The sequence below is a fragment of the Leptosomus discolor genome, chromosome 13 (assembly GCF_034619465.1).
Source record: "Leptosomus discolor isolate bLepDis1 chromosome 13, bLepDis1.hap2, whole genome shotgun sequence".
Lineage (NCBI taxonomy): Eukaryota > Metazoa > Chordata > Aves > Leptosomiformes > Leptosomidae > Leptosomus > Leptosomus discolor.
In genome coordinates, this window is record NC_141403.1 from 16,713,999 (window position 1) to 16,736,687 (window position 22,689).

The 22,689-nt window shown below is 40.7% G+C and overlaps 1 protein-coding gene across 2 annotated transcripts in view; it reads right to left on the reverse strand.

Moving 5' to 3' along the window:
• ARHGAP28 (Rho GTPase activating protein 28) overlaps nucleotides 1-22,689 on the reverse strand; it is a 72,337-nt gene that overhangs the window by 23,506 nt on the left and 26,142 nt on the right. For both annotated transcript variants that reach the window (XM_086472572.1, XM_009946742.2), the window contains exons 2-3: nucleotides 7,172-7,374; nucleotides 2,271-2,488 (exon numbers count right to left, since the gene is read on the reverse strand). In XM_086472572.1, coding sequence (XP_086328698.1) covers nucleotides 2,271-2,488; nucleotides 7,172-7,374 — 421 coding nt within the window. The remainder of the gene's footprint in view (nucleotides 1-2,270; nucleotides 2,489-7,171; nucleotides 7,375-22,689) is intronic.

Below are 22,689 nucleotides of genomic sequence, written 5' to 3' on the forward strand. Positions count from 1 at the left end.
CACCCTTTGCTCTGTGTGGACCCACAGAGAGGCTGGCCACCAGGCAGTAATAGCAAAACGTCTAGCAGACAGGTTTTTTTCAGAATAGAGAGAAGAAACTAGGACTAATCTCTCTTACCCCCCTCCACTTCTGGATGACAACTATTTATGCTTCTTCAGTGGTCCCGAAAGTCTCTTCTCAGGTGACCCTATGGAGCTAGTCATCTTTTCTCTCATCATTAGCTGCAGAAGAAAGTAATTCATCCTGTGACCCACCCCTCTAGGCTCCTGCACGTCAGATCAAGAAGTCTTTTTACCAGCATTTCTGCAGCAGCTGTGCAGAAAAGATTTGCCCCTCCCTGTCCCCTGTTGCTCTTCTTTTTTTTCCCTGGGTTGTTTTTAATGCGGATCACTTTCCCAAACTGATTCATGGCAAAGATTCACCGACAGCTGTGGTGCCATGCCCGGAGAGGCAGCAGAGCGTGAAGAACTGCTCCAGCTGATACCTTCTTACAGAGGAATGCTCAGGAAACCCTCAGGTTGGGGCACAAGCCCCCCTGCAGTGTGTTTATCCCTGGGGAGCTGATGATTAGGACAAAGTTTCTAAATCCCATAATAAGCAGCAGAGATAGGAGCAATGGTCAATGGGAATGCCAAAAGGGTGTCGGGAACCTTGCAGGGTTTTAGAAATACAATTGTTTTGCAGCCTGTTGGAGGGAGGTGATGTTGTTCTTGCAGCTATATTTGTGTATCTGTGTTTAACACTTAGGTAAGCACCCTGCAGAACTGCATATTTTAGTGGGAAGAAGAAGTCTTAAGTACTTATTTGGTCATATCTTTCAGACTTTAACAGTGTAGAACTAGTAAGTGAGTTGAATTTCAGAGGAGGTAAAACAGTCATTTGAAGGGCAACGGCTCTGAAGCTCCTGATTCCTTCAGCATGTGAGAAACAGAGGTGAAAAATAAGTGGGTCAAAAAACAGGTCAGTAATGTGCCCATCTGAAAGAACGGGTACAACGTTTACTTGGCTGATTGATTGAAATTTATTAGGAAACTTAAGCTTTATTATAGTTTTCAAAAATTTTAAACACATTAAGGTTTACAGATACTTGAATCAGAAGTGTGCTGATCTAATAAGAAGTGCCATCAGCTTTTTAATGTTCATGCAAACATGCCTGATGATTTCTCATGCAAGAAAGTCTGCCCACAGGAAACTACTGAATCTTTCTGGATATATTTGTGGGATATGAGCAAGAGGTTCAAAAGAGCCCAGATGCTTAAACTGGAGACAAATAAATTAACTACCCAACCATTACATCTTTGTAATTTTAATATAACTCTACAGCTACAATTTTGTTTCCTGATTTTTTGTTTTAAATTTAAAAACACAAAAAAATTAAAAAATGTTTAAAAATCCAGCTTGCCGAGCCTTGAGGAGAAGGCAGGACGAATAAAAAATGACAAAGCAATTTCATAATGAAAAAAGGTTTCTTGGAGTTTTTTAATGGCAAGAACTTTAACATTAGTATTAATTTCAAAGATGAACTTGTGAGCTTATTGATGACTCCCATTTAAGATATCATGAGTGACATATGTAAAGTCATGTGTGTTGCTTTGCACTGGACTGAACTCACATAGTTGACTGCATTCACCAAAATGAAAATGTGTAGGGGTAGGAATTGGTGCATTTAGAGCTATCCTCAGGGAAAAGTGGATGAAACCACCAGAAGTAATGCTCATTTCTGAAGCCATGAAGTAAATGAACAGTTAGTAGACTTCCATTTGCTACATAAGTGAAATGTAACTGCCAGTGCACCAGTTGCAATCATGCTGGCAGGTGTTTAATTGCTTATGCATATTTGAGCCGCAGTTGCTTCATTAGAGAAGTTTTACTTCACCATTGAGACTGCTGAGTAAATAGCAAGTGTCCCCAGAAGCCAGCAAAAATTTGAATAGCTGCCAAGAATAACTCACCAATTTCCAAAAAATAAAGGAGTAAATGTTAGTCTTGATAGGAGATTGCAAGAGGAAGGCTGGCAACAGATACAACATCACGTTACAGGTTAGTTGCAAAACTGTGTACCATCTACTTTATTTGGTTTCTTCTTTTCCTCTCAAAATGTAGTAAATACTGCATTAAAAGTCTGGACTTAGTGTCAGGAACTGCTACTGGCTGTCTGTACACTGTTGGCAGAAAAGGGTTCCTGTCTCATAGAAGCTTTGATGAGCTACTCACAAAATGCATGAAAATTAAGCTCAAAAGCATTCGCTAGGATGCATTAGCTACTTACAGAAGAGTCATTGGTGCCAAAGATGTCTCGCACATCCCGGACTGTGTGCTTGTTCTTCTTCCTCAGGGTCTGAGTGTAGGTGTTGTACCTCTTCTGTACGGCAGCAGCTTGAGTTCGGGTCAGAGTGGACAGCAGAGCTTGGCCGTCCTCCTCTTCAGCTCCCGAGATCAACGTAGATAAACCTACATCTTGCAGCCATTCTGCCTCCAGCTCCCCTTCTGTGGAGGAAGACAGCGTGTTACCAGGCCTGGCAAGAGAGGGAGAAGGGGCTGAAGGAAGGGAAGAGGCATGGTGGACCACTGCCTTAGCCTTTTTACCTCAAGGAGGCTCGACTTCCAATCTTTCTTAAAGCCACAAGTGTAAGTTAATTTAGTTTTGGCAACATACTCTCAACTTTCGGTTTGGCAGTGTCTGCACAGGAGAGGCTTAGGAGAAGAACAGAAGAGGCAACTTAACCTGTGCATCAGCATACTCATGTGAAGAAGGCAGTAGAGTAACTAGCCTGACACAGCAAGGTCACTGAAAACTAACCCCTCATTCAAGAGCATAAATCCCCTTTATTACTATTTATGCCATGTTTTACCAGATAGATAAACCATTTGGCAGGTGGAAATTAAGTTGGTATTCCAGTTAAAATAAGCAAAACTACTGACGTGTTATATACAATAGTGTATTTGCACACTAAGGATGAGATTTGCAATGCCGAGAGAGTCAGAAGGTAATCAGGCACCTAGTGAACGTGCCACACTGAGAGAAGCATGATGTCCACCTAGTCCAACAGCCTGTTTTGAACAAGTTGATTAAGAGCCAGAGCTGCTCACTAAAGTGCAAGGGTCAGGTAGGGGCAAGTGTCAAAGAGGTCAGGTAGGGGTGGAAGATGCAGAAATAGCTATGCTTGCATGCGAGGTATCATCCTGATTTCTAATAATTGAAGACTGGCTAGCACTCTACACCTCAGCCTTTCTTGGCATCTTGGTTAGCGACTAATATCTTCTTGAACCCTGTTTAGTACCTGTTTCTCAGCTGGTTCAACACCAAAACTTGTTCCATAGTGAGATTATGCAACGTGTGAAAAAGCATTTTCTTTCCTTGCTCTATCGGACATGAGGGAATCTTCTGGCATCTTCTCACCCAGCCACACCTACAGCCTCTCCCACTACCAAACCTTGCCATGTGAAGCCAATGCAGGGTTTCAGCTTGCTGCCTGTTACATTAAATGAATACCCTCTGTCACTGTAGGACAGGGAGAAGCTCCCAATCTACCTTCCCTAGATCATTTAGTAATTTTGAATTTTATGGTTATTGCTTTTTTATTTGTCTGCTTTTGAAAGTAAACAGTCGTAGCCTTTTAAAATCTCTCTTCACATAGGAGGTTTTGAGAGCCTTCATTTTAGTTCTGCAAACAATCCTGACTCAGCAGTATGCTGCTTGAGACAAGACCCTACTTGCATTCCAGCTTTGACTGAAGAAGAGGTATTACAAATAAACATGTCAAAGAGGAAATGGATTAATTTGCAGCATGTTCTACAAAACAGCTAGTCAATGCACTTATTGTTCTTGTCCCAGCACTGGTCTTAATGGCAGGTTGGTATTTCCAATCACCCCTTATTGCCTCTTCTTGACATCAGAATGCAGGCAGATTGCTAGACACCAGTTTGCTGAACTTTGGCAATTAGATACACAAAAAAGAAAATTACAGGACTGGACTGTAGGGACAAGTGAAAGCATCCTACACATGTGCCATCACTGACTTCATTGTTAACTGCCCAGTCTCTTTACAAAGCTCTACAAAGATATCTGCTTCTAAAACCCCAGCTCTGTGTTAGACAGGAGCATGACCAGCCCTGTATCCCATGAAACCACTTGTCTCCACTCCGATCCTTTCTGCATCCACAGATAGGATGACAGGCTGTTCCTTTTCCTTCTTTGTAAGCTGTGAACCAATGGTTCTTCTGCCATCCTCACTCTTCCTTCTGACAAGGTCTCTTTTCATTTCCGTGTGCCACTGTTCTAGCCACATCCATTCAAGTTTCTTAATTATATCTGTTTTGGCTTTTGTCTGGATATATTCTTTCCAAGAATCTAGTTTTTAATCAAACTAGGCTTTCATGATGCTATGAAAAATAGTAAAGCAGACATGAAATTCTGCGTGCTTACCAGCCACCCCTGTGACTTGTTTTCTCTGACTTTTGCTGTTTTGCTGTTGCAACCACTCACAAACAATAGACTAAGAAATAATGACAACAACCAGCGGAGTAGAACTATTAAAGACAAGGAATTTCTGCATTAAAAAACCCTCAAAGTTTTATGACACATAGGTTTAAACAAGGGCTAAAATAAAAAATGTTGCTTTACAAAACATTATTTTTATAGTCGTAGCTACTTATACAGCATATTATAATACAGCTATTTATACTTGGTACCGTGTTTGATTCTGCTCCACCAGAAGACAAACAGATAATCAAGAGGGTTCCCTCTGGTCGGTAAGTCTCTTTTTTTTTCATAGTTGCTAGGAAAGGGGTGTGCCTTCCTTTGAATTTCAGATATAACCTCAAATAACTCGCAGCATCCCAGCCTTGTAAAACCAAGTTTTAAAGCAGTTATGCACATCACTGCCATCTTAAATACCCCATGACTTCCTCTTCCCTTACATTTTCGTCACTTGTTATGGTCTTCTATTCTTTCTTGACCGTAGTTACTAACATCAACAGAGTAAGTTTGCTGATGTCTTCCCCTTGCACATGTGGTCTGGCAAAAAACAGCATTGTGGTTTCAACAGTATCAGTGGTGCCTGGCTGCTATCACCCTTAGGCTTCCTTCTTAAGGATTCTGCACCTCTTCCTCTCAAAGACTTCTCAAAAGGGTGACAACTATTTGGTTTTATTTTGCCCTGAGGACTTCCACATTGATTTTCAGTGTTTTGATCCTCAGCAAGGCAAATTATCCTATTAGGAGCTTAATAGAACTCACTATTATTTCCAAGATTTATAATCCCAGACTGAATATATTCCTGAAGTTAATAACTAGGACAAGCACTGCCTGATTGCGTGTGGGTGTATGCAATATAAATGTGTTTAAAACAACAGTATGAAGGTAAATGTAGTGTGGAGATGTATTGCATTTCACCTGGCAGTCTCATTTTTAATTCAGGACAGAGGGGAAAAAATCGATGCAATGTAATGAGGTGTAATAAGACAAAGGGTAACATGGGACTGCAGCAGAGTTTGCACTGTTGTGAAGGTTTAGCTCAGCAGTGATGAAACTGATGGAAAAAATTCGAAGAACACGGAAAATGGCCTCCTGTATTGCCTTGCCCTAATAACTTACCCAGCTTGGTAACTCACAGATATGGGACATTCCTCTGGCCGTGCAGACAAGTCAGGGACACCCAGTTCATGCCGACAGTTGCATGAAGGAGGCACCGAGAAGTTTCTGGGATCTCCAAGCTAGAGAGCATGATCAGACAGGAATTTTCCCAAGAAGGTCAAACTGATGGAGGCATATTGTTTTTCTGCCTTCCCGTAACAATAACCATAAAGTTTCACCTTTCACCATTAACCACAATGTTGCTCCTTGATCTATTTTTATTTGAGACCACAGGCCAGCACAAAGAAGTGCAGTTTGGATTTAAGTTGCTAGACCATAATCCTCATAGCAGACTGAGGCTTCTGGTGAACGTAGGTCTTCTCCTTCTGCTTCCAGGAGAGCCCTGCTGGGAACTAGTTAGTGGGATGTGTTCCCCATGGAAATGGTGCATGGTTGGAGCTAGATACCGCTGTGTGGGATACCTATCATGACTGATTACATATTTGATTGCTTAATAAAGTAGTACTTTTACCCCCTTTTCACCCTTTTTCCTGATAGCAGAATTAATGACATCCCGTTGCACGTCAAGGTAAGAAAAATACATCGTCACTCGTGTTAATAATTGTATGGAATGAATGCACCATTGTTTCAAAATCTATCCCTAGATCAGTAATTACCAGACTAGTGGTCACGATCCACAAAAGGGTTGCAGTGGTTATCTGTGGGTCATGACCTCAAAAGAAATTCGGTTTCATCCTATAGTAACACCTGGTATTTTGTGTTGCACAATATAATGCATTTGTAAGTGGGGTCATAACTGGGAAAAATGAGAACTGCTGTTCTAGATGTTATCAAATCATGTAACACAAAGCTGCATTGCAACAAGATAGTGCAGACTATTACATGTTTTTCCGAATACATTACAAAAAAAAGAGAGGGGAAAATGTTATGGTAACGGAATGAGGTAGTAATACCTTCAGCATGATTTGTATAAGTGATGAATGAATTTTGACAAGTGGAGAGTCTGAATGATGTTAGTCATCCATATATTGAGACTTATCTCTAATCTCACGTTGAATTGTATCTAAATTGGGCAATCTGAGAGAAACAGGCAGTTAATGAATTTCTGATAGCATCAAACCATATCTAACTAAAAACTGCTTCAAGACTTTCATAACCTCTGCATTGTATCCTACCAAAAGCCAGAAAATTGATAATTCCAGTATACTAAAGTAACTTTTTGGTCTTTTTATATGTTTTGGTTTGGTTTATTTAACGCTGGGGATGAAGTTTTCTTTTAGTGCCTCTATTTGCTGAATTACACCGTACCTGTCCTCCCAAGGCACAAATGAAATCAGTGTCAAAAAACTTGCTTTGGAATTCAATTACCAGCCCCAGTGCATAAACCAGACTGAATTACTGTTTCATTCCAGTGACACCTTGTACATTGATGTTCAGAAGTGGAGCTACAATGATCATAGACCTAGCCTAGCACTTTTTCTCATACTGGGTGACACAAGGAGGGAGATCAGGGCATGACTAAAGAGACGAGGGAAAGCCAAGGTGTGAGAAAGAAGAGGTGTTCGTGTGCTCACCGTCAGCGGGTTTGAACTCCAAGAGTGTTGCTTCTTCAGATCCATCTTCACTGCTCTCCTTGATGCTCTCCACTTCACACCAGAAGTCCTCCATAGAGGTGCTGTCCATGGAGGCCTGTGAGTTGGAGCGACTGAATGCAGGAGGAGGTGCCGACTCACTGGAAAGCATCCTGTTAATTCTTCGACAACGAGGGAGAGACTTTCTGAAAAGAGATAACAGTCAAAATAAAAATACCTTTATATCATGCTAACTAGTACCTTGTAGACAGAGCACGCAACTAGGGCTTCACCTGTGACTACCAGGGAGTAGGGAACAAGATACTGGAGGCAAAGTGCACAGTTCTGGTGGTCTTCGTGCTCCTTGTTGCTCATAACAGTTACAGCTGGAAATTTATTTTACATCAAATAGTTTGTCTATTGAATGTCCTTTAGTGTTTTACACCCTAGAGGGGGACTCAGGAGATGCAATTTCTATTTCTAACACTGATATCCATCTAAATGAGACACTGGAAAAGTATTTTTTAACTTCTTTGTGCCTCAGTTTCTCTTTCTATCCCTTACTTTTTTTCCTTACTGGATGAAATGCTTCAGGGCAAAGTACTTTGGGGAAAAATAATCAGGCTTGGCAGCCCTGAAGTATTTTACAAACTCATCATTGCTCCAGAAAAGAATTGAAAACTAGAAATAGTTTAATTCAGAAGAATAATTACCTTTTCTTTTAAAACCCTTTTAGAAATAATTCATTTTTTTCTTAAATTAAAATAAAATAAAATAAATCTTAGCAAAATTTGTCTTTGAAATGAAATAATATGTTTTAGGCCAAACAGAAGGTTTTGATCACAGGTTCAAAAAAAATTACAATTCACCAAAAATCCAATTGGAAGTTATGTTTTAATACAGTGATTGAATCAAAACAAACCAGTTTGTTCCTTAGTCCTTTGTTCTTGTCTTTTTCCACTGTAAATTCTTGCATCTGAAGACAATTATACAAGTTCATTCAAAAATCTTATAAAACATCCACCATGGAAGTCTTGTCTGACTTTGCTTTTTTACATTATTATGGCTGCAATACTGTAAGCAGCTTTTTAAAGTGTAATTACAGTAATTACAGTAAACAGCAATAATAACCACAATAATAGTTGTACAAAGGAGTCATGAGGTAACGTAATTATGGGCAGAGAGTTAGACTACAGGAATTAATGGAAAATTCTGTCATAAGGTCTTCTGGCCTTCACTTATCTGGGTTAATTCAAATGCAGTTTCCCTTTCTCTTCCTTTTCTTTATGGCATCATCCTGCCAACAGGCATTTGTTTAAAACCACAGGAATCACTTTTACTCCACTGGAAAAAAAGATACTTCCTTTTCAGTACTTCCGTGCTTGTCAAAGTTTTCAAGACGGATTTATAAACAATATATTACTTAATAAAGCTGACTGGACATAGAATGATAGAATCATAGAATGGTTTGTGTTGGAAGGGACCTTACCCAGTTCCAACCCCTCTGCCATGGGCAGGGACACCTTCCACCAGACCAGGTTGCTCCCAGCCCCATCCAGCCTGGCCTTGAACACTGCCAGGGAGGGGGCAGCCACAGCTGCTCTGGGCAGCCTGTGCCAGGACCTCACCACCCTTGCAGGGAAGAATTTTTTCTTAATATCTGATCTAAATCTCCCCTCTTTCAGTTTGAAACTGTCACCTCTCATCCTATCACTACCTGTCTTTGTAAAAAGTCCCTCCCCACCTTTCCTGCAGCCCCTTTCAGCACTGAAGGCAGCTCTAAGGTCTCCCCGGAGCCTTCTCTTCTCCAGGCTGAACACCCCCAACTCCCTCAGCCTGTCCTCACAGGGAGCTGCTCCAGCCCCTGAGCATCTTCGTGGCCTCCTCTGGACCCGCTCGAGCAGGTCCCTGTCTGTCTTGTGCTGGGGGCCCCAGATCTGGACGCAGCCCTGCAGGGGGGGTCTCAGCAAAGCAGAGCAGAGGGGGAGAATCCCCTCCCTCGACCTGCTGGCCACGCTGCTCTCCATGCAGCCCAGGATCTCCCCCTTTGTGCTGCTGCCTCTGCTCCATCCTCCCTGGTCAGTGAAGGGCTGGCTGCTTCCTTTAGACTCCTGGAGCCTCTTCGCGTCTTCTGGGTGGTCTCAGGCCATTTCTTCTATGTTAGGTCTGAGCCCCAGGTTGGGGAGCTGTGGTGGAAATAACGGAGCACAACAAATCCAACTGTGGACATTATGAGTGCTTTAAAAATGCACTTTAAAAAGGCTCAGGCCTTTGCCTCTTTTTGAACGTAGGGAGCTATAATATGGATGCTTCAGCTGCCAAACCTGGCCATGTATTCTTCCCAGCTCTGTGCTGGGAAGCAAGGCTTTCTGATGGGTGACAATATTTCAGCAGAAGAAAATGTACTACGGTGCTGTGCAGACACATGTCCTCCAGGAAGAGAAGTGCTGTCTTCAGTGTTTCTATCCGTTTTTTCCTCATAAACAGCAAATGATTGTTTGCATTGAAACATAGCACTGAAACTGTTATAGTTTTGATTAAAACAAGCCACAGTCACCAAATCTGAGAAGAATTTGTGACACAAGTGTGGTTAAAGCTATTTGAGTGCTTTCCACATAGCTGTCCCTCTGGGGATAGATGGGTGTTTCAGTCAGCTTTTATTCACAAAGCCTCAGATGACTGGGGTACCTGAGAAATCATAATTACTGGCTTTATGTATCTAGATGTGTCAGCCTCTGTTTTTTTATGGAGTCACCTGTCTCTCTTCCCTGCATCAGCATCAGCAAGGAAAAAAACCCCAAGTCTCACAGGACTTAAGTATCATGAGTTAATACTGTTCCAAGCATCCTTGAGCAGAAGTTTTAACCAGCAGAAGCAGAACTCATGAGAAGCAGAGAAAACTTCATCTCTTCAGCTGGGAGCTGGTGGGGATGGGCGAAACAGCTCCCGCCGGCCAATTGCTTACTGCTGTGAAAAACTGTGCTCTTTTGTTTAAAGGTGATAGTGAACACAAATAAGGAAAAAGGCAAAACTTCCTGACACTCTAACAGCATTTGGGGCCCCTTTTCACTGGGCACTGCACAAGCAGAGAAAGATGCCAAGGCCTGGTGTCAAGTGTGCAGAGGGTGCCCATCCTCCCACCACAGCCTGTCCCTCGCCAGCCTTCTGTTTAGCTCAGGGCTCTGCATGAGACCCCCATGCTGCTGCCCACTGAGCAATTCATATCCCTGCTTAGTATAAAACTGTGAAAAATAAGTCCCTACATCTGCTGTACAGCATAGCCCAGAGTTCCCACACCAGCGATTGTAGCAAGGAATGCTCTCGCCAATCTGGAATGAAATGTGCTGGGACAAGAAGAGGGCTTTTTCCCTGATAGCATCACTGGCTCCCATCATTTAGTCATGGTCAGGGAATTTAAACAGTTCCTGCCCTCCCAGTATGAATCTCGACCATGACCCTTGTGCTCTTCATGAACCAGACCAGACTGATCCTTGGGCTTTAACTCAATCAGCACTTCAGCTAGCTCAAACCAAGGCTTTTTATTTCACCATATTAGGAAGAAAGAGGCTTGGTAGGTTGTTTCTTTTCTCCCCACAGTGAGTATGCTATTTTGTAATATTATTGTACCAAAAAGCTAAATGCAAAACAGACCACGTAGCATGGCAACAACTGCTGCGGCAACGAGCTTTACCAAATACGTCTAAGGTTCCTTGGTAATTAATGTGCATTTACAACAATATTAGAAGTATTGAGCTTATTTGGAAAATCAGATGAACAAAGCCTCCTGAGAACCATATGTATGAGGCCTGTTATCTCAGCCAGGATTAAATCAAGCTGTGTAAAACTCCTGTAACCAGAAAGGTTAGGCAGAGGTACTTTATCCTTATCAGTAAACAGCTGAATCTTGCTTCCAGGTGGTCTGGTACAAACCTTCTGCAATTATTCTGTCTGCCTATTAAAACCTCATGTGTTTGAAAAGACCTCCAGCTGCCATTATGACCTGTATACCTGTAGCTTTTGTCCTGGAGGAAGTGGTTTTGCTTTTATGTGATAATGGCAGCTGTCTCCATTTCCTCCAGCCAAAGTTGCTCAAGGAATAATAATAAAAAAATCCTCATGAGGAAGCAGAACATGTTCTTCACCAATTTTAATTCATTCTTGAAGGATGCTGAACGAGCACTGACTCAGCAAGCTGCCTGCCTGTCTCGGAAACAGCTCAACAAGCCCATGTTTCTTGCCACCTGGGAACTCTCCTTGCAGAAAACTTATGTTCCTGATACCTTTTTCACCCTCAAGGCTTTCCGGCTTGTTTGTGCTTTTTCTCAGTGTCTGTAGAGAAGTTTACAAGGATAAAAATGTCTTCACTGAGCCTAATCTGTGTTTCCTACAAAAAATTTGGAAACCACTCTTGTTAGGTGAGTAGTAGTCATGAGCTCATGCTCAGTTTCATTTGAACCCTCCCATGCATGGGCAGTGGTAAGCTAAGGCTAAAATGGAATGCAGGAGCAATCTTAGATCCTGGCTTTCTAGATAGAAAATGCTGGGAGAGAAGGACAAGCCTTGAAGCACAGAGCAAAAATTACAGTGACTCCACTGAACGAGCTGAAATTGTTTTCAGGGTGTAATTACAAAAACCCCAACCCATAGACACAAATCCAAACCCTTGAAAAACAGAAGAAAAAGGAAGAAGGGAGAAGTATACTACAGTGGCCAATATTATCAAAGAACACCTCTATTACTGCATATTGGTCATAGAAGAAAGGGTTAAAGAGTGCCAGTAAGGAAAAATATGATTATATCACGTAGAAAGCTTTCTGTGAATGCTTTTTGCAAAGAAGCAGGGTATTTCCATGGGGCGCAAGGAGGCTGGTCCAGCTGTATTTGGCTCCGGCTTTGCCCTGGTGTATGTTTATAACACTCGTGAGATGAAATACCAAACCAGGCCTACTAAACCTATATTTTATGTTCTATATATTGTGCAGAAGTGTGCTGTTCAGGGTCTGACAGCAGACATCGATTTCAGGATATCCAAGCCAAATCCAATAAGCAATTCTTATCCTATCCCCAAAATGAAGGTTTGTCAAACCACAGGAAGAGCTGGTTCAGTGACACCTAATGATTGCTCACAGGCTGACTAATGATAAAGCCAGGCCTGTGTTTTCAGTTTAATTAAGTAATGGGCGGTAAAGAATCCATAAAACAAACTGGAGCAATAAAGCCATCTTGTAGTTAAAACCGGCATTTAATCCTTGTTTACACAGAAAGACAGGACATCTTACTCTTGTGGGTCATTATGCTTCATTTCAGTCAGCAGGTCCTGAACTTGCTTCACCACAATTAGTCACGTTTATAGGAATGGGGAAGACGAAGGAAGCAAATTCTCTCTGTCATTTTAGGACTAAGATCCACCTTTTCATATTGCAATCATTCTATCAGTATAGCCGCTTAATCCAGTGAAGTCATCAGTGCTTGAAAAATACAACAGTGTCAGAGTTCAGTGTTGTTTTTTGTACCCAAATCTTTCTATTCTTCAGTTCATCATAACAATTCACCAACTTCTGACAAAAAATAATTACCCTCTCTCTGCTCAGCTCTTCGCAAATGTAAAAAAGGGGATGGTAGCTTGCATTGATAGGGAAGAAAAGATTATTCCTCTTTATTAAGAACTGTATTTTTCTTTGTTCCGAAATGTTAAGAATCAGTCATGCGCCAATATTTCTCTCTCTTTTTTTTTTTTTTTTTTCCTAAACTGTGTGCAAATTCCAGACAAAGGAAGAGTCCAGCAACTGGAAATAGTATTTTTGTTCATGGTTCATGGCACAGTTCACTCTTGCCTCAAATCTCTCATCTTCTCGTTCCTTCCTGGTGACCCTGTTCCAGCACTGTTTACTATTTGCTTGTTTCCTTCTCTCCATGCTTGATGGCTTCTGCTTACAAAGAGGGGTATATCTCAAACAATATCCCCCCAGCTCTGTCTGCACACTTCTGTTTCTGATTATCTTGCAGATGTCAGGCAAGTTGTAGGCACTGGATCCTAAAGTTCCCCTGTTCTTTCTCCAACGTCTAGCATAGCAAATATTTAATCCATCACACTCATTAATTTCACAGAGGTGTCACCCAGCCTCCCTTGTAACAGAGTATTTGAGTGAGAAGCAGAATAGGATTTTATTTCATTAATAAATTTTCTCATCCTGTTCCCTAGAAGAACTCCAAAATCATATGAATCTCATTGCTCTTTGTTATAAAGCTGGTTTTGAAACTGAGTTACCACCTTACTGTATTGGCTAGACTTAAAACGTAGGAATTCAGCACTTTGTTAGTCTTCTACAAAACATGTTACTGTCAACTATTAACTTTACTCCTAAAGATGCTTTTCTGTCTCCACAAACATTTTTTGGACCAAAAGGATGTTTTTAATAAGTCTTAAGATTTAAAGACTTAAAAGAGAAAAGACTTACAAGACTTAAATTAATCAAAAGTGTTTCATTTATTCATTTATAACTCATCTGTAATTCATCAAGGTACTAACAGGAGGTAAGAGATTCAGCTGTAGAGCTGGCACACCAGTGTTACCTGCCAGCGTTTAAAAATGCATTTCACCTTGGGTTCTTCAGCTCCCTCTTACACAACCTTTTCATAAGCGGTACGGAAGTCCCTTGTCTCTAACAAGGGCCACATTGTGACCGCTCTGTGGTTGAGCACGGACATTGCAGAAGAATCTCTCTCTGTTTGTGCCTTTCAATGTGAGGGCTCTCACAATCAGACACTTTGAGCTAGGGGAGTGCAGGGAACATACTCTCTAGGTATTGCCTGCTGGCAACGGTGACCTTTGGGGACATGACCCAGACCTCTCCTCCACACTGGCGATCACATCACTTCAGCACTGCTCCGATGTGACAGAGACACTGCACTACGTGGCTTCAATGCAACTGTCAAAATCTGAAAGGGACTCTATTTTAATAGTCTTCATTCTCCTAACAAGGCTGTTCGTAAAGGGCAGCAGGGATTCACAAATGATTAACTCTAACAAGAGTATGTTCTGTTAACCATTTTTTTCCAAATGAATTGGAAAAGAATTCTTTTCATGTACTTTAAGAGGAAGCAGGATAAGCTAGTTTTGAATGCTGAAGACTTAAGGAGCAGTATGTTAGATGTAATTTTCAGTGGGTATGGGCAAAATAAGAAGCATCTGGACACGGCCTACAGCAGGCAAAATCTGGTTGTTAGCAGCCAGTTTAAACATCTTAAACATTTCCAACACATTTTTATTATTAGGTGTGACAAATTATTTTGTTGTGTTGGTACTTGCTTAAGTCAATTGCTTTTATATGAAACAAATCCATGTATCCAGGGCAGACCAAAGTTTTCCAGGAAGAAACATGGGCACATGGGCCATATACTGTGGGCTTAGGAAATCCTGTGCTTCCAGGAAATGTTTGATCTATTTTGTGTATATGGTAGAAATGATTTGTGTCCGAGCATTGAAGCCACTGGATGTGACAGTTCACTGTACGCGTGCCTCAGAGCTGATGAAGGCCTCCAGGAGCATTGAGCTCACTGTGCATGCACCGTGCAACTTATCCACTCAGGTTGAGCAGATGCCTTCAAAAATTCAAGCTGTCTGGCACTCACCCAGAGAGATCACTAAGTAGCTAAGCACACCAAAATCCAAGGCAAACCCTTCAGATTCCACCTGGACTGAATTTGGAATCACTATGTATGGCAGCCCTGGATTTACTACTAAAACGTTACCAGTGTTTGACATGAATTACTCAATTAAGCTGCACTGTAAGCATGAGGCAGACACATTTCATTCTGCAGCTTAGTGCAAGCAGCTATCTAGTGTCTTACCTAAAGTAGCAAGGAAAGATGAAGCAGAGTCACACGAATGAAAAAGAGAGGAGGAAGCACAAATACATTAGATCCTGTCTAAACTCTGGTACTGCACGAGGTTTAACGCTGTTCACTACATTCACTCGGACCCTCCTTGGAGAACTATCTGTAGTAGTGAAGAAGAACTCACAAAAGGCGGTGGAAAAGCTGTATTTCTCGTTTGCTTCCTACTACTCTGTCAGTGTCACTTCTAAGGTAAGCAACAGCCCTGTAAGCACTCCCTGGGGACAGCCTTGCCTCAAGCCAACTGGAGTATGTCAGGCCACTATGTATGCAAGTATGTGCAGCTACAAATACCAAGGAGGTTAGGTTGAGGAGGGTAATGTGCAGACTAATCCAGAATCTTCTCTCACAATAAAATTGGTAAGCCTTTGCCAGCAACTCACACTTAGCCAGGCTCATTATTTATAACACAACAGGATACAGTTAAAACTGCAGGCAATGCACAGGTTCAAGAGCTCCAATGAGGCTTAAATCATTCAACAAGCAAAGAAGCAAACCAAGTAAAACCCACAGGCGGTGTAAACTGGACAGTGTTAACACATTTTTGGCTCTAGAAGCACAAACTAGATTTTCTAAAGAAAAAGAAATATTAAAATACTCATCAGGCATGATGAAACACTGAAACACAAGGGGTCAAACTTTCTACAGCTTTCAGTACAGCTTCTAACATTGCCTGCATTTATGTGACAATTGTGGAAGAATATACACTTATTTTTATTTTAGATCATTCTAAAGGAGCTATCCTTTCAACCAGCATGATTATTATCATTAGGGAACTCACAGTATTTGTAGGACTTTCTCTCTCTGAAACACTTTAAAAGACAAATTCAGTCATTTTAGTTGAATTAAGGTAACAACATAAACAACTAGACCGTATTATCTACTGGAAGGCATCTAATGCAACTCCATACACTGCAAGCATAAGCTCTTTAAGCTCCTGACATAATGAAGGGAGGCTGATACTTCTAGACAGTGAACATGTAAATCAAACAGGAGCTTATAGTCATACAATGTGTCTTTGAAGTTTTCTTTGTGCTTAGTTTTAAGTGAAGTCCAGCTGTTACTTTTTCCTTTCCTATAAATAATGCACCCTTTTAAGTAAATGTCACCATTCCACCCATTACATTTTCTTCAAAGTCTTCAGGACCTAAGCAAAGAAGCAGTACTTATTTTTGTGGATTATTGGGTTTTCCTTTTGTAGATAGAAGACAGTGGTTGAGCTACAAAATATGAGTATGTAAACTCTCTAATGTATTCACTTACATTTTAGTCATGAATGGTATCAATTAGCCTGCAATTCCTGAGAAAACATTTTGAACATTGTGCTTAATAGTATTCACAGGACTGGACTGAAGTAATGTAAAGCAACACATTGAACATTTAAAGCTAAGCAACATACAACTTTTAAAGCTATTTTATTGAAAAAATTGCTTATGTGGTAAAGATACTCTTAAATCTTTCGACAGAGTGGGGAGCAACTTCACATTGTCACTATAAAAATCCTGGATCAGATTCTCGGATAATAATAAACTGTTACAACCCCACTGGCTTAATTCATCCCGTATGTTTAAATTCAGAGCATCCTTCTTTGTGGTACTGCTAATGTTGAAGTTATTATAAATCACAAAATTTTCATGAGCAAATGTACTTCTAACCATTTAGATTTTTCTCAGCAGCTCTGAGTTGGCTGTCAGGCGATTCTGAACTCTCAGCTTCTATTTTCCATGGTGTATTGTACTTTGTGGCATACTGAATCAGTCAGAAGGAATGAAAAATTCACTGGAAAATGCTGTAGCTGTAGCCAAATAAAAATCAAGATGTGTGCATAATTCTATTTTTTTGCCATTCAAGCACATTGCTAAAGATCGTATGAGTCGCTTTGGAAAGAGTCCCAAATTTGCTGAATAGACTGTTCTTTTGTTAATGAGACTGCTTAATAAAGCAGTGTAGATAAAGAATGTGCAATGAATAAAGCAACGTAGATGAATCTTGGAGAATATCTCAAAGCGCTACATTCCTATTTTTACTTAAAGAAAAATGGTTACACATCAGCTGGAAACGGATGGAAAGTACATCAACATGGAAACACTTGTCAATGCCCTGAACAGTCTGCGACTTTATTCTGAATGGCTTGAGGCAACCTGAGGCCTCATCTCTACCTCTGTCTCCCTTTCCATCCCTTCGTTGCAGCTGTCCCTGAACCCTGCCTCTTTCCCTGCCTTTTCCATTTTCCAGAAAGCAGGTGCTGCTGAGCTGGGTGAGAGTCTCATGTAGAGGTGGAAAAAGCAATGAAGCTGGTAAGGGGTCGGCGGGCAGAGAAGAGGTGATACCAGTGTGGCACAGGGGGACCTAACACACAGGGCAAGGGATGGGGATTGCAGCTGATGGGTGTGTTCCCACATGTTTCTCCAACAGCATTCAACCATCATATTTCCTTATCAGAAGAAGTCACACACCAGTGCCGCTCTACATTCAGTTTTAAATATTTATAAAAAGCTCAGACTCAAAGCAACCAGGGCACTTTACATTCTAAACCAATAAATTACTGAAAAATCCCAAACAGCTAGACAGTATTAACAGAAGTAAATCCTCTTGGCTCTGCTGAAGCAGTGGAAGTTTTACTAACGCGCTGCACACTTCACCTTCAAGCTTTAACAAGCAAGCTATATTAGCATAGGTTTTTCGACCTATGTTTTTGAGGGAAACAATGAACAACCAAATTCTTGCTAATTCACTCATCTTCTTTTCAATCAAAGTTTTAGGATGTTTCACTCACTTTAAAATTAAATAGCAGTGTATTATTTGTTAACCTCTCCCATTCAGGACACCTATATCTATACAAGCATAACTGTTTAAGCATAAAGCTGAATTTAAAACAACTGTTGATAGAAGACTCCTATTGGATACTGGTCTAGAGAATTTTCATTTAAAATATAGGTACAGAAATATGTTGGCAAGAACCTCTTGAGTTGCCAGATAAGTCTAGTAGCATTACAGTACTATGAAAGGTCATGGTGAGATGAGATGATGTGAGATGTAACCATAAATAGGACAGAGTAGAGCTGAAGATGAAAAGTGGAAGCTAAAATTTGGTTGAGATAAACACAAAAGACAGGGAACACCAAGCAGAAGATCACAGGTCTTCAAGGAGCAGACATTCCATTTTCAGAGGAAACAATAGACCACAAAATCAAATTTAGTTTGTTATATTCTCAGGTCTTCCACAGAGGAATGAAGAAGGAAAGGAAAAACACCAGTGCATTTTCTTGTACTTCGGATATACAATTCCGATCAATGGAGTATAAGAGGTTTTCTGTGATCTTAAAGTGTTTTCTAGGCTTATGCTAAAGAGGTAGTGGGAACATCTTCATTGGAATCGTCAAGGCAACACCTTAAATTTCAAATGGTATTTTTTAATTTGTGTTCAAATGTTTGTACTATGTGACTGTGAAAAACATAACCTTTCTATGTAAGGAGCCAAATGAAGCAGTGATGGTTTAAAACCACCGGGACTCCACTAAGAGCTGGAAATGTTTGACTAAATTACACTTCTTTACACTGCCCCTAAAAAAGGCAAATAGCAGAATAAGAAAAATCACCTCTTAAATGGGAATGCTAGTACATGATGAACAGCAGCTTTCCAGTTTCCTTCAACTACTTTTTTTTTCCTCCTGCTTATATTATTTTCGGGGTTTATTTCAAATATTTCATCCATGAGGACTCTGAGGGAAGCTGCAACATGCCAGGTATTTCAAAGCTAGCTTTTCAAATATACTGCAGCTCCTGAAGCTCTTAGAGCTACAGAAACCACTAATATTTACAAAACATGGTGCCTTTGTCTGCAGTTCCTCAGTGATATGAGTAATTCTGAATCATGCAAGCAGCTCTGCTAAAGCCAGCCAAATGACTCTTGTGCATAGGGTTTGGAAGTTTGAATGTCTTAATATTGATGCTGGTGGAGTAAGATGTAGCTCTCAGAAATCTCTGAGAAAAATGAGCTCTTGGAAGGAAGTCTTCAAGAGTCAGAAGATGTAAAGGACAATACTATCTTAGCTTTAAGCATCTTAACATAGGTACAAAATGCCCATTCACATTCTCCTGGGAAGCAGAAACCTTAGATGGCCCAGAATCACGCTACAAAGATCTACAGCACCTTTGGTAGACATTATGTATTACATAAAGTGATTGTTCTTGGCTATTTTGACATTTACTGGTTTGTCATGGCTTGTTCTAAGCTCTTCTGGGCTTGCATCAGATCACTGTGGGAGAATGTAAAGAGGATGTTGGAGAATTGTCTCTTTAAGCTGTGTTGGGTTCTCCTCAGTCACAGCTGAGAGTCTGAACCTAGATAAATGAAATCATCATGTGGTAGATAATAACAGCAAACCCAAGAATAGTAACCCCTGAAACACCTCAAACACTCCCTGTAGCATTTAATTAACTCTATGGGCAAGAGCTAATTCATCATTACAGGACCACAGAGACATCAAATAAGAATTACAGAGGCAGGTAAAGTGACACCTCTAAAATCACGCAGATATTTTGCCACAGAAAAGTTTAAAACACACGAGCTAGTTCGTGACTTAAAGCTGTGGTACACTGTGAGTAATACAACTGCTAATCTTTTGTAAGTCCTACAGAGCCAGGCTGAAGTTTCTAACTGAGAAACCCTGCACATATTCTTGGCTGGATAGCCTCTAAAAAGTAGTTAGTATTGCTATGTAAGCATAGTAAATCATGTTTGAAAGTTCACATGCTCATGTCAAATGAGTACGACTAAGCTGTTGTTGTGCCCTCTGTCACTGTGTGTGCATGCTCCTCTTCTTGCTCCTGCCTAGATAGGAGCCGTGATCCATGATAGGAGGTGAAGATTCACCGGGCATTCATCCATCTTTTAGTGATCGTGTTAGATCTTTCACTGTGCAGGCACTTTATGAATGTTGTGAAGCAGTAATGCTATCCTTCCCACGAGGACACCGAATTACTTATCCATGCTTTTGATATAATGAATCTTGGCTGAACTGTTGCAGCTCTCTCACTCTGGAAGATTTCCAGTTCAGGGCTATATTTACGTCAGTTACAATTGATTCAAAATGCTTCCATAGGACCTTGAACAGACTAACACGTCTTCACGAGTTTAATCCAAAACAGAGATGATACATGGCTTTCCAGTAAAACAGGGGAATAATGACGCTTGTACCTCTAGTTCTTTGGTTTCAATTGGTATCCTTGGTTGGTATTCAGACACTGCTTGGACCAGTATCTTTTCTGGACTTCCAGGCAACTACCGGCAACTCTGCTTCCAAAAGAGACTAAGGCGGGCAGTCACCTAACTCCCATTTTCAGAAAAGACTAAACGGTTTGGGATGACAAACCCTATGGGCTTACCGTAAGAGTAAATGGTTCTGCAAGCAAAGTCAATTTTGACTTTCAAGACACAGAAGCACTTTTGAGAATATGCCTTCTACTTAATTGTATACCATTACACTCTTCATCCTTGGAGTTCTTTTTCTGTGAGCATTAAACTTGTCCAATTTTCTGGGATTTTGACCACCTAAATTCAAGTGTTATCTTTTAAATTTGGCTTTGATTAACACAGCTGTTATTTATTCTTTCGCTTGGCAGGAGTTTCTGCAAGACTACCGTAAAGTAACCCTGTTTGTATTGTACCGTTAATCTCCTTTTCGTTTATGACATAAATACACAATATCCTAAGGGGAAGATTTCTATATATACATATGGATTCATACTCACATATAAATATATGTATGAATTCACAGCAAAGATAGGAACAAAGGGAGGGAATATTTAATAATCTCCTAAAAGCCTCTGTGAAATAGTCTAGATAACACATAAAATGGAATGTTTTGTACAGCAAGAACCAAGGGATCAACATTAATTGGTTGCTTAATGGAAGTGTAATTCAAGATAAAAATGGAACAGATTTTATTGAAAGTAGTTGGAATCATTTGGGTGGGAGAAAGATCTGTCAAATTAAGAGACTTCATTACGATCGCTTGTGCCCACTCACCACATAAGGTTTTCCAAAATAATGCATTTGAAGAAACTTTCTAAAAAGAAGTAATTAAAAGACTTGAAGAAAATACAAAGTTGCTCAGAGTTGCTAGGTTAATTTTCATCAGAATTTGGTCATTATCTTAAAACAGCATCAACAGCAAAGAATTTCTAGCTGTCTAGAAACATCTACATTTCTGAGTCTCACAGAGACTTTCTGAATTAGGAATCACTTTGAAATTACACTGCAAAGCCCTGCCTAAAAATGTCCTGACATCCAAGAGTGAGCTGCCTTGTCATTGCATGGACAGGATCACCTTCACTGAGAATAAACAGGAGCAAACCCAGTGATGGGAGATCCCTCAGAATTCTTCCATTTGAATGAAAAAGCAGTCACGAAATCACAAAAATATGTTTGGACAATTATTTATTCCAGTAAGCCGTATCTCCCATCCTGACAGAACACTGCTGGGACTTGTAATGACACTATATTTGCTGAAAAAACACTGTTAGTGCTAAGAGTATAACTGTCAAGTAGAAATTTCACAATAATCCTGCTGAACTGATGCTCTTTTCTGAACAAATCAACCAAGAATCTAGGTAGCAAAAGTCAAATCTCCAGGGATATTAGCTGCCTGGATTTCCTTTCAGTGAGACTTCATGTTTGACAAGGGAAAAAGAAAGCACTTGGTCTTTTATCCTGATCAAAGTAAATTCAAATCTATTATGTACTCATTTTATATTGGACCATGATCATCATAATGTGTTGCTCTGCAGCATCTGATGCCATTTCAGACTTCCCTTTGATCCCCAGCATGAGCCTCATGCTGCCCCTACAGAGGGAATAACAAGGGAAGAAATCCTTGAGAAGTTTTCCCCGAGGCAAGGAGTATTATTTCTGCTGATGGTCATGACCCCGGCTCATGATATTTTGCTGCAGGGGACTTTGGAACCGGAAGGGTTGCGCTGGCCACTTCAGTGTGTGCAAACTGCCATGGAGCAAGAACTGCTAAAAGAAACTCTTCAAACACTCTTGCTGTTTGCTCTGGAGGTGCAGAGCTGTGAGTGTCACGCCAGCCAGCCAGCGGGAGAGAAATCCCCTGGAATCCCTCCGTGAGATTTGAGACAGCCTGTCCGTGAGTGCTGGATTGATGGTCTATTGTTTGCATTTATTTAGACTACATAAACCAGCTTCTAGTTTCTTCAAAACAATGTGGACAAGTCCTAGTTTCCAGCTCCCTTGAATCCCTCCAGTTTTCATTACTAGTTAAACAGTTTTAGCTGGTCTTCACCACCAGTCCCATGCTGCCATGGATTTTTACCTGGTTACCAGAAATAAGCACCTTCAAACTCAAAGTAGCCGTTACAAAAAGCCTGCACTACCTGCAAATCCCTCCCTGCCAAGTGTACAGAACTGAGCCAGATTTGAGCACCATTTGAAAAATGTGGATTAGGTTAATGTAATTGTGAATGTAGAAGCACTTTACCTCATTTAGCCGTGTAATCTGTATGAAGGCATAGCTTAAATTGTCAGACCTGGCTTTCCTCCCATGGAATGATATATATAATAAATTTATTCTTCCCTGACAGCCGGGTTTGTATAAAACTCT